Raw genomic sequence first — 12,437 nt, 5'->3', positions numbered from 1 at the left:
GGGTTGGACTATGCAGCTGTACAGTCATGATGACATAGTGGAAATGTTACTGGGCTGATAATTCAGAGGGCTGGGTGAATGGTCTCAAAACACGAGTCCAAATCCCATTTTGGTAATGTGTGGAATTTAAATGTTAACTAACATGAAATAAAAAACAAGGTCAGGATATTACTTGTTCTGGAGTGGTGGTGAGAGTGGAAATGCAATGGAGGCCTAGAAAACAGCAGGGAGCTGTGTGGGCATATTTTAAGTTAGTGACTGACATTTCAATTGGATGCCTGACTGTTTAAGTCATTATGGCCCCAATTAGGGATAATTATTTGTGCTCTCTCTCAACCATAGCAAAGTGGTGGAAAATGTTATCTTGACAGTTATCGAGCAACATTTACTCAGGAATAACCTGCTCCCGATGCAGGTTTCACTAAAACCACTTCATTCTGCACCTCATTACAGCCCAGTCCAATCATGGACAAAAGAGATGAGGTGAGACTGACTGTGCTGACATCAAAGCAGCATTTGACTGTGTTCAGGTCGGGGGCGGGTGGGAGCGGGGTCCTTTAACTGGGCAGAGCTGGTCCATGGGGACCTTGCTGCCTATACTCTGAAGTCCACAGTGGAAAGGCTCTTGGATGCATTTCCACCTTACTGCCAATCAAGGCCTTTAAGATGACAATTAGTTTTCACTGAAAGGCCTCATCCTGCTATCAACAGCAGGAAGTGGGGGAGTCATGATCCACAAAGCATTGTGGGCTCCATAGTGAGGAATCCCTCAATCAAAAGCAGTCAAAACTGGAAGGGATCTGTCATTAGGAATTGGGGAGGGGAAGGGGCACACCCTTGTCCTTACACTCACTGCCATTTTTCCCACAACCCATATCCATGACTCCCCTCTCAGCATCTCTTCATCACTCTGGGTTTCTGGTGAGTGCACTCCTGCTGGTGTTACCTGGTATGCACAGTTTCTGACACTCCTGCTGGTGTTACCTGGTGTGCACAGTTCCTGACACTCCTGCTGGTTTTGCCTGGGAATGCACAGTTCCTGACATCTGCCCAGCCTAAAGCTTCCACGGGGCAGGACTTCCACCAGTGTGATCTTGACTATAGGGAAGACAGGGCAAGATCTCCTTCAGTAACTAACGGGCTCTGAATTCAGCAGATCCTCCTGAGAAATGACAGTGCAGGGCTCTCCCTGGCTCATCTGCCATTGGGTGAGATCCCTATTGTCCACATTAATATATGGCCCATTGTCTTCTTTAATCCAAGATTGTGAACTACTCACAGCTTTTTTTCTGTTATATTCTATATCTTTCATCAATTTGTAAGTTGATGTTCTTGAATATTGAGGTATCATAGAATCCCTGCAGTGCAGATAGAGGTCTTTCAGCACATCAAATCTGCAGTGACCTGCCAAAGAGTATCTCACCCTATCCCCGTAATCCCACCCTGACCATGGCTAACCCACCAAGTCTACATATCTTTGGAAATACAGGGCAATTTAGCATGGCCAATCCACCTAACCTGCGTATCTTTGGAATGTGGGAGGAAACCAGAGCACCTGGAGGAAAGCCATGTCAGAACAGGGAGAACACGCAAACTCCACACAGCCAGTCAGCCAAAGTGGGAATCAATCAAACCCTGGTCCCTGATGCTGTGGGTGTTAGTATAGACTCTTCTCGCCTGAGATGATCAGCTTTAAGCCTAAAATTCTGTAACTCATGACGCCAACCTTGGAAAAAACTCCCCAGATCATGGGCCCTTTACTCTGCATGAGCAGGGGCAGCTTGGACTAGGCCCTGTTGTCCAGACAGATCAGAGGCAGCCGCAAGGTCAGCCAGATGCCAAGTGTACTTTAGGATCTTTATCTCCCTATCCTCTCCCCAAATCCATGCAACACTTGAGCAAATTCATGCCCTGACCCAACGTCTTTAATTCCAACTTAATGTCACATCACTGATCACTGCACTTATGCTTTCAATGACAACTCATCCAGTATCAAACACAGGCAAACCACAGGACACATATCGAGATGAAATATAACAAGGTTCTAAATATCTAATACAGTATTAGTTATGTTATAAAAATCTGACACATTCATAAAAATCCATACAAAACTTTAAATCCCTTCAACAATTTAACCCCTTGCTAAAACAAATGGGTGTGTATTCATAACTCCATACCAGCTGTTTAGTTAGGCCACATTTGAAATATCGTGTACACTTCTGGTCAGTGCAGTAGCAGAAGGATGCGGAGGCATTGAGAGGTACAGAAATGTTTTACCAAGGTGTTGTCTGGTTTGGAGGGTATTAGCTATGAGGAGTGATCGGACAAACTTGATTTGTTTTCACTTGAATGAAGGATGAGAGGTGACTTGAGTAATTTACAAAATTATGGATGGAATGAAAAGTCAGAGTCGCTTTCCCAGGGTAGAAATGTTCCTTGTTAGGGGACATAGGTTTAGGTAATTTTTGAAGGAGATATGTGAAGCAAAGTTTTACAGAGTGTCTGAAAGAACGCTGCGAGAGGAGGTGGTGGAGGTGGATACACTAGCCTTGTTTAAGATGCATCTTGATAGATACATGAATAGACAATGAATATTGACGCGTAGAGGCAAAAGGTTTTTTGTTTAGAAAAGCATAATGTGCTGCTGCAGTCTTGGTGGGCTAAAGGACCTATTCCTCTTTGTTCAAAGTCAACTAATTTTTTGATAGCTATTTTGAGCTTCCAATCTGACAGTGAGCATGGCACTCCACTCAGACAATAATAAGATAGAAAGCAGTCAAAAGTATTGATGAGAGAATCATAGCGCTTAGAGTAATGTTAACATACAGATAATGCAATGTAAATATTTTAGAAACATAGGAACAGAAGTCAGTCACTCCATCATTAGATTACTTACAGTGTGGAAACAGGCCCAACAAGTCCACACCAACCCTGCAAACAGCAACCTACCCAGACCCCTTCACCTAACACTACAGGCAATTTAGCATGGCCAATTCACCTGGCCTACACATCTTTATGATTGTGGGAGGAAACTGGAGCACCCAGAGGAAACCCACGCAGACAGGGAGAATATGCAAACTCCACACAGAGGGTCACCTGAGGCAGGAATTGAACCCAGGTCTCTGGCGTTGTGAGGCAGCAGTGCTAACCACTGTGCCACCGTGCCGCCCATAAATCATGAATGATATCTGACCTCAATGCCATATTCCCATGTTATCTGCACATTATTTGATGTCAATAGTAACTAGAAATCTACTCATCTGTTTTGAACTTTCTGACGAAGGTTACGCCATCAACTGAGGCATAAAAATCCAGATTCACTGCCGTCCAAATGAAGATGTTATATCACATCTCAGTCCTAAATAGCTTGCCTTTTATTCTGAGATTGTCTCCATATCGAGGAGAAACATCTTTTTTGCATCAGCCCTGTCTAGCCCTTTAAACATTTTGTATGTTTCGATGAGATCAATGCTCATTCTTCTAAACTCCAAAATTCTAAACACCTAGTGTTCTCAATCTCTCCTCAGGACAGTCCCACCAGCTGCAGAATCATTCCTGATGAAGGGTCTTGCCCAAAACATCGATTCTCCTGCTTCTTGGATGCTGCCTGACCTGCTGTGCTTTTCCAGCACCACACTCTCGACTGGAGAATCAGTCTGATTGCCCTCCATTGCACTCCTTCATACAAGGGAACAAAACTGCACATAATACTGCAGGTGCAGATCTCATCTGTGTTCTCCACAACTGGAGCAAGACTTCTTTGCTCCTGTACGCAAATCTTCTTGTGTTAAAAGCTAACATATCATTTCAGAACATGGACATCATCACTTTCCAATCCCTTATTCTTCAAGAAATACTCTGCATTTCTGTTCCTCCTACCAACTTCACACCTATCCAGATTATCTTCCATCTGGCATGCACTTGCCCACTCTCTCAGTCTGTCTAAATCCCTGAAACCTCCTCACAATTATGTTTCCATCAAGCTTTGCATCATCCACAAAAAGATTTATAGGGTTGGGAATTCAAGCAACTTCATAGCTTCTGTTTTTTAAGAGGTCTCACTGACGCAGGCAGCCTTTCTATTAATCTTTATAGGGCTCGGACTTAAATCACTTTGCAGATTGATAATTCTGAAGACTTTCTCCACCCTTCAAGAGATTTGCATCTACTCTAAGAGCTTGTAATTCCCACAAGGGCATTAAAACCATCTGTATAGAGAGCGGTATGTGCAAGAAAATGTGGGCTATCAATTATGTGAAAAGGATTGCAGCAATACGAACGGTAATACCGTGCTACTCCATAAGATCAGAACAATTCCGTACATGCAGCTTTAAGAACAAAATTAATGATGAATAGTTCAATGACTAGGTCTGTTATCCCTATCTTCAGCTCCCAGTATAGGTAGAAAGTCAATTTTCAATTTTTGATTCTTGTAGGATTGATTACCATTACTTGCTGAATGTTAGGTGTCTTTAAAGCATTCTCAACAGGATTTTCACAAAGTTTCAGCTGGCAATTGTTCTATGGAGGCTTAATAAAGGATAATGAGTACCACTACAACATATGGGAAGTGATGGAAGATTTACCCTCTTCTATCAGCTTGAAGTTTCCCAGCCTCTTCTCTCAATACAGTATTCTGGTAAAACTGGGTGCTATCTATTTCGGAACCTTGTCCAAAAAGTATAGCAAAGTGGTGCCCAGAACCTAATCAGCCCTTTATGCCAAAGAATTAATTCTTTCAAATTGATGTTAGCACTGCTACCTCACAACAGCAAGGTCCCAGGTTTGATTCCAGCCTTGGGCGACTGCCTGTGTGGAGTTTGCACGTTCTCCCCATGTCTGCGTGGGTTTCCTCCGGGTTCTCCGGTTTCCTCCCACAGTCCAAAGATGTGCAGGTCAGGTGAATTGGCCATGCTAAATTGCCCATAGTGTTAGGTACATTAGTCAGAGGGGAATGGGACTGGGTGGGTTGCTGTTCAGAGTGTCGGTGTGGACTTGTTGGTCTGAAGGGCCTATTTCCACACTGTAGGAAATCTAATCTAAGCTAATCTGATTCACTAATCTTTGACCAGCATCAGTACATAGATATGCTATGAGGTATGATTCCTTCAGCGCTGTCCATAACTAAACTTGAAATCTTAAATATTCTACAATAACCTCACCATAAACATTTTTATTTTATTTTAAACATAGTGAAGTCAACAACTAGAAAAAAATACTAAATGACAAACTGAACTTTCCAAATGCCTGCTTCAGTAATGTGTCCCATAGCATGTTAGCCCTTTGCCAACCTCATTGCTTATCCAGGGACAAGGTCATTTCCATAGTAAAGTTTGGAAGCCCACAACAGAAAAGTTACAATCTCTCAATAAACCGTTGGACTTCAAAGTATCACACTGCAACTCTGATGGAGATGAACTAAGACCCAGGATGAAAAAGAAAATTTGAAGAGAAAAGACCTTTTGTAATACGTAAGCTTTTATATTCAAACTCTAATTCAGAATGATAACATTTGAAGTATATCAATCCCAACAACAAAGGAGTTCCCTTGTTTAAATAAATATGTTGGGAATTAAGGTGTGTGATTTATGTGTATGTTCATGTCAGCTGTTTAGGATTTTTCAATATTGAACAAGTGCACATGGGTTTTGTGTTTGTTTGAAGGGCTTCAAGTTTTAAAGTATTTCTGTTGTTATGGTGATTTATTTTAAATTACAGAATAAGAAAAGGACTGCCTGGAGTAGCGAGGAACCTCTTTAGATTAGATTACATTACATTACTTACAGTATGGAAACAGGCCCTTCGGCCCAACAAGTCCACACCGACCCTCCGAAGAGCAACCCACCCAGACCCATTCCCCTAAATTTACCCCTTCACCTAACACTACGGGCAATTTAGTATGGCCAATTCCCCTAACCTGCACATTTTTGGAGTGTGGGAGGAAACCAGAGCACCTGAAGGAAACCCACGCAGACACGGGGAGAATGTGCAAACTCCACACAGAGAGTTACCCGAAGCAGTAATTGAACCCGGGTTTCTGGCGCTGTGAGGCAGCAGTGCTAACCACTGAGCCACTGTGCCACCCCATTTATCGGAATACCAATTATCCAAAAATTGGATTATCCGAAGCAGATCTCAAGGTCCCGATGGAAACATTACATCAAAGACATGTTTCCAACAGTGATCACGTCTTTTGTTTACAGTGATTAAACAGGCACTGTCTCCAAATGACTGACTGCCTGCCCTCTCTCTCCTCCCACACTTTCTCTGGAGTTCTATACAGGGGTGTACCCTAAACCCCCCCTTCCCCACATAATCTTTCCAACATTGTCCTGTACAGGGCAGAGGTGGAGCCTGTCAAAAGGTTGCAGTAAAACGTTGTGTGTGTGGCTGTGTGTGTGTGGCTGTGTGTGCTATTTGGAGACTTACCCCACAAAGGCAGCTGCAGCAGCCTTTCTGTTAGTGTCCAGTCCAGCTGCCCCCAGAGAGGGGGTGGGTGTGTATGGGATTAGGGGGTGGGCAGGGGCAGTTTAGACAGGTTGGGGGGTGGGGTTCGGGGGAAGTGTTAGATGGGTTTGGGGGCAGGGTGCGGGGCTGGGGGCAGGGAGCAGTGTTAGACGCGTTTGGGGTGGTCTGGGGGGCGAGGGGCAGTGTTAGATGGGCTTGGGGGCAGGGGGAGGTGTTGCACAGCATTGGAGGCAGGGCCTCACGCGCTTGTGCTGCTGCAGTCTCCTGAACGGGAAGCAGACTTAAAAAACTCCGAGCCCCAGAGGAAAGGCATTTAATCGATTAACCGAATAATCGATTATCCAAACGAAATTGTGCCAGCCCATCACATTAGGATAATCAAAGTTCCCCTATAATGGAGTTTGTTTATGTGGGAGAGTTTACAAATAAGCAAAGTAATCAATGTAGCACATTAGGCTGTCGAATAGATTCTGAAATGTTCTTTGCACGTAGGGGAAACACTATAGGTTTTAAAAAAAGGGTTTTGGTTTTAGATTGGTCATTTTCGAAGTCTTAGCTGAAGTTGGATGTATAAACCGTTGCTCTTGAGAAAGGGAAATAATTTAGGATTGTTAAGAAGTAGACTACCCCATTGAAAGGATTTTGGTTTACAAAATCCAGACCAGAAGTGCTGGGGAAAACCATGAAAGTGTTATTTTAAGGTGAGAAGATCTAAGATCAGTTGTGTGAAGGGCCCAGGAAGGGCAATCAGGTTCTCAGGACAAGGAGTTGAAGGTACAATCGAATTAAACCTTACTGGAGTCAAATAAATAAATTCTATAAAGGGGTGCGCTGGAATTAATTGGGATTGTATTTTATCATGTTTCAAAATCTTTAAATTTGTGTTGCCGCAATTGTTTTTGTGTATTCATTTTATTTACATTTCTTTGCCATATCAAACTTCTATTTTGTTGTGAAACGTAAATCTGCAGTATTGAATATTCGTGTTTCAGTGAAAGACCACTTTGAATAAATCAAATCAAGAATGACTTGTCAAGTTAATGCTGCTCACAAAGCCTATACTGTCTAGCTGAGAATTAATAGTTCACTACAAAATCAGAATTACTTCCATTCTGTATTTCTGTGGCATCCAGAGAGGTCTTGTTGATAACTCTTATTGAAAAAAATGTACAGGAGCATCACAATATCAGTGCACTCTGTGCTAAACCACTTCCAGCCATACAGTTGTTCTGGTGAGCAACTTGATCTGAATAGACAGAAAATTATTTTTCAAATTTCTTGAGCATTATAATTAATAATTTTGTCCTTACTGTGACATTTGACATTCATTCTGAACTAATAGATTATTCCATTTCATATTTATTTTGCTGGTAAGAGGAAGTCATTAAATTTACAAACCAAAGTTCTTTATTCAGTCCAAATATATCTGTCACAGCCAGTACTGCTGGCATCAATTGTATTATACATGAACCATATGTTGGTAACTTGAAGTTTCTTATCTTTATGTTAATACATATGATAAGTTTCCACAATAATGTACAGACTACCTACCAGGTTAGCAAAGATGTAATGATATCCTTTGACATGTTTCCCAATAGTTATGACCTGTAATGAAGAAATTGAGAAATTAGCTTGTCTCTTGAAGAGCAGATTATCAAAAATATATATGAAACTTAATTTATACCCAATAGAATCATACAGAGTCAGAGCTTTTACAGCATGGAAGAGGGCTCTTCAGTCCACATGTCATCTGTCTATTTTAATCCCATTTTCCAACATTTGGCCCATAGCATTGTACGAAATGACATTTCAAGTGCTCATCTCAATAGTTCTTAAATATATTGATGGCAGTGATTTTCAAATACCCATAAGCCTCTGGATTAAAATTGTTTTCCTCAAATCCCCTCTGAACCTCTTACCCCTTACCTGAGGGGAAAGCCAGGACTGCCAATGCTGGAGAATCAGTGTTGATAAAGCATAGTGCTGGAAAAAACACAGCAGGTCAGGCAGCATCCGAGGAGCAGGAGAGTTGATGTTTCAGGCATAATACTTTTCCAGTTCTGCAACATTGATTCTCCTGCTCCTTGGATGCTGCCTGACCTGCTGTGCTTTTCCAGTACCATGCTTTATTTACTCTTAAAACTGTGTCCCCTGGTTATTGACCCTTTTATTAAGGGAGCAATTTTCTTCTGATCTAACCTGTCTATGCACCCTAATCAGATCCCCCTTCAACATTCTCTGTTCTCAGGAAAACAAACAGCAAATTATCTATATCTTCAAAACTAAGTTGCTCCAGGCAACATCCTAGTGAATCTCTTCTGCATTCTCTTTAGTGTAATTGTATCATCCCTATAGTGTAGAAATTAGCACTGCATACAGTATTCCAGCTGTGGCCTAATTAACATTATACAACTCTATCTTAACCTCTTTGCTCTTGTATTCAATGGCTTGGCTAATAAAGGCAAGTATTCCATATATCTTGTTAACCATCCCATTAACCTGTCCTGCTACCTTTAAGGATGTATCAACATGCACAACAGTTCAGATTCTCTGGACTCCCAAGAGTCCTACCATTCAATGTGTACTCTCTTGCCTTGTTATCACTTCAAAAATGCATAACCTCACGCGTTCAGCATTAACATTACCCTTTCCAACATAAAAACCAAAATAAAAAGCAATTTGCTGAAGTGCAATTCAGGTGAAATCCTAATTAGCTATTAACTTCAAGTCCAGCTTCATAAAAGGGACGAACTATCTTCCTTGTATGTCCTGTATAATCTCCGACAGCTACAACTTTGCTCAATTGGATGCACAACATTTATGATAATTATTCAATTTATGCTATCATTGACATCAAAGTGGAGCGTGAGGGCAGGAGATGGATATCAGAGGTCTTAAGCATCAGAGCCACAGTTGAGATTGTCAGAGACTGAACACCTTCAGAGGAGCACTTGTGTGCCTAAGGGAAGGTGCTTATCATAAGCGTTGATTAGCTTTGAGGAGAGGTCAGAGGCCATGTGATGTTTGGGTTCTTGGGGTTGATTGTGAGGGAAGGATATTTGATCATGGGAGGAGGGCATTTGATCACGTGGGTTGTTCAATGGGCATCTTAGAGAATGAGTTTGGAGAAATAATAACGCCGTGACCTCATTGAATCACAGACCAGTCTTGATGGGCTAAATGGCTTGCTTCTGCTTCTATACTTTATGGTCCTATGGTCAGGCAGTTATGCTGCATCCAGCAGCTAACTGGAAAGAGATATACCTCCTGGATCCTCGTTTCCTTTAACTGCCAAGTTTTCTGAAGGACAGAAAGCCCAGGCAGCCAGAGGATAAATTTAAAGTTGTCAATGATTATGAGACAGGACTCATTATCAGAATATTTAAGTTCTGAATACACCTCCCCAAGTAGTTTGGATGCCGTACACCTGCCCCCACCTGTTAAAACAAGAAATGGGCAAGTTTGAGTTAATTTAGGGTTGGGATTCAGATTTTTAACACTTTAACATTCCAGCCAACCCAAACCTGTTTGTTTTTGGAGGCTAAATTTCTCCCAAAGTATCTGAAAAAAAAATTGCTTTACCCTTATGGTGCTGGACTAAAAAGTTCCACAACTCCAAATTAAGTAAGATTATATACTACTACCAAGAAGCAACAAACTCTTTCTTTTTCTTAAATCATTGAAATTGAAGTTCCAATATTCCCATTCTCAGTGCAATAATTGAATCATTGATTGAAATCAAGTGCATATGGATTTGACTTGAACACAGATCTTTCAATTCAGTATGGAGCCAAACTGACATTCCAATGAGGAAGGAGGCAATCGTGCTATTGTTGGAACTTTATTTTCTGCTTTTATGCACAGAAAAAACAGAGACTGTTTATCAACCAATAAGTATATACAATATTCCTATCTTTAATGCTAATGTGCAAATTCACATGTGCAAATGTGAATATAAAGCATTTAATTTAAATGTAATAAATTTTATTTAGATGAAATGCTTTATTAGAGGCATTCTCTAGTATCTAACTGGAGTTACCACAGATACTAATGTGTAAATTTTTGCAAGGTTTGTGAAGGTTTGTAGCTCAGGTTGAGGTTTAGGGTGTAGGTTTGCTCACTGAGCTGTAGGTTTGATATCCAGACGTTTCATTACCTGGCTCGGTAACATCATCAGTGGCGACCTCCAAGTGAAGTGAAGCTGTTGTCTCCTGCTTTCTATTTGTATGTTTGCCCTGGATGGGATTCCTGGGGTTTGTGGTGATGCCATTTCCTGTTTGTTTTCTGAGGGGTTGATAGGTGGCATCTAGATCTATGTGTTTGTTTATGGTGTTGTGGTTGGAGTGCCAGGCCTCTAGAAATTCCTAGGAATGATGTTACCTATCCATGTAATGAAACGTCTGGATATCAAACCTATAGCTCAGCGAGCAAACCTACACTCTAAACTAATGCGTAAAGAAACTACAGACAAATTGATACCTCCCCTGACTCTTTGAAAAAATGCACATAATTTCTGGACACCAAACTTCTCACCTTCGCAATGACTAAGGTTCAAATTGATTTTTCCATCTGCCAAAAGTCCTTTCTTCTCACCTGGCAGCCATAGATGAATACAACTTGCCTCCCATTTTTATTAATCCTGCTTGGTTGCCTTAAATTTGAAGTGTACCACAAGAATTTTGATGAAAGTCAGGAGATAAATGGTCATTTAAATAGCAAAGATCTCAGAGAGTCACAAAGAGTGGAACAACATCTAACAGCAATGTTGTGTACAGTGACTTGATATAAAGTCACACAACACCAGGCTATAGTCCAACAAGTTTATTTGGAAGCACAAGCTTTCAAAGCACTGCTCCTTCATCAGATAGCTGTGGGGCAGGACCATAAGACACAAAATTTATAATAGAAGGTTACAACATCATACAGCTGAAATATATTAAACATACTTAAATTAAGTCTTTCATCTTTTACAATGGCTTTGCTAGTTTTGGTTTGTTAATATGTAAATCCCAGAACTCCTTTCACGTCACATTCTCAAGATAAGTTCATGTTTTCTAGCAAAGTGTGTCATCTCAGCTCAGACAATGCATTAACGGTTTAAGGTTAAGGTCTGTGTCCCAATCTGGAGTCAGATTGGTTCTATTTCTAAAGTGGAATTTACAGAATCTTACGTGGATTGACTGCAGGTTATGCATTTTTGAGCAAAATAAATTATAATTCTGCAAATACTGATTCACCCCATACACTTATGTGTTTGCGTGCAGGATAGACCGAGTATGCGAATGTGTGCATGTGAGAGAATGTGTGTAAGCTTGATAAAGTATGTGTGTGTGTGATTGTGATGGGGCATAAGCCTGTGAGATCAGTGTGGGGGGGGGGGTGTATGTGTGTGTGTATCAGAGAGAGCTTGTATATAAGAGAGGACCTACATGAATGTGTGAGTATGTCGGTTCAGCCGCATGACACTGTAAACTTTTGCTATAAATTCTGTGTTCTATGGTCCTGCTACACAGCTACCTGATTAAGAAGCAGTGCTTCAAAAACTAGTGCTTCCAAATAAACCTGTCGGACTATAACCTGGTGTTGTATGATTTCTAACTTTATCAACCCCCGTCCAACACCTGCTCCTTCAAATCATTAATGTATGAACTCATTTAACTAGACAGGTCCTGAAAATGCTAATTTTCTGCTGCCTGCTCATTGTCAAGATTGCATTGTGCTGTTGAATGGCTATATGTCTTTACTGGAAGCCCAACATGTTTAGAGTAGCATGTTTAAAGTTGGCCTACTCTACTTAACCCCAACCAATACCCCTGAAAGAAACGTTGCACTGTAGCTACAGCAGGTTGCACAAGCAAACCACTTCAATATGCCAAGTGACTGAATAATGAATCAACAAAAGAGAAATTGGGTCCCAAGGTTTTCAACTCAGGAAGCCCTCCAAACAAATATTGAACGACAGTGGGATC

The 12,437-nt window shown here is 41.2% G+C and overlaps 1 protein-coding gene across 3 annotated transcripts in view; it reads right to left on the bottom strand.

The window, feature by feature from the left end:
* Positions 1-12,437, bottom strand: part of gria2b (glutamate receptor, ionotropic, AMPA 2b) — a 155,733-nt gene that overhangs the window by 84,230 nt on the left and 59,066 nt on the right. For all 3 annotated transcript variants that reach the window (XM_060851650.1, XM_060851648.1, XM_060851649.1), the window contains exon 5: positions 8,020-8,073. In XM_060851650.1, the coding sequence (XP_060707633.1) occupies positions 8,020-8,073 (54 nt within the window). The remainder of the gene's footprint in view (positions 1-8,019; positions 8,074-12,437) is intronic.

The sequence above is a fragment of the Hemiscyllium ocellatum genome, chromosome 36 (genome assembly GCF_020745735.1).
Source record: "Hemiscyllium ocellatum isolate sHemOce1 chromosome 36, sHemOce1.pat.X.cur, whole genome shotgun sequence".
Taxonomy (NCBI): domain Eukaryota; kingdom Metazoa; phylum Chordata; class Chondrichthyes; order Orectolobiformes; family Hemiscylliidae; genus Hemiscyllium; species Hemiscyllium ocellatum.
Note: the sequence above shows the minus strand (reverse complement) of the source record. Positions and strands in the feature narration are given on the sequence as shown.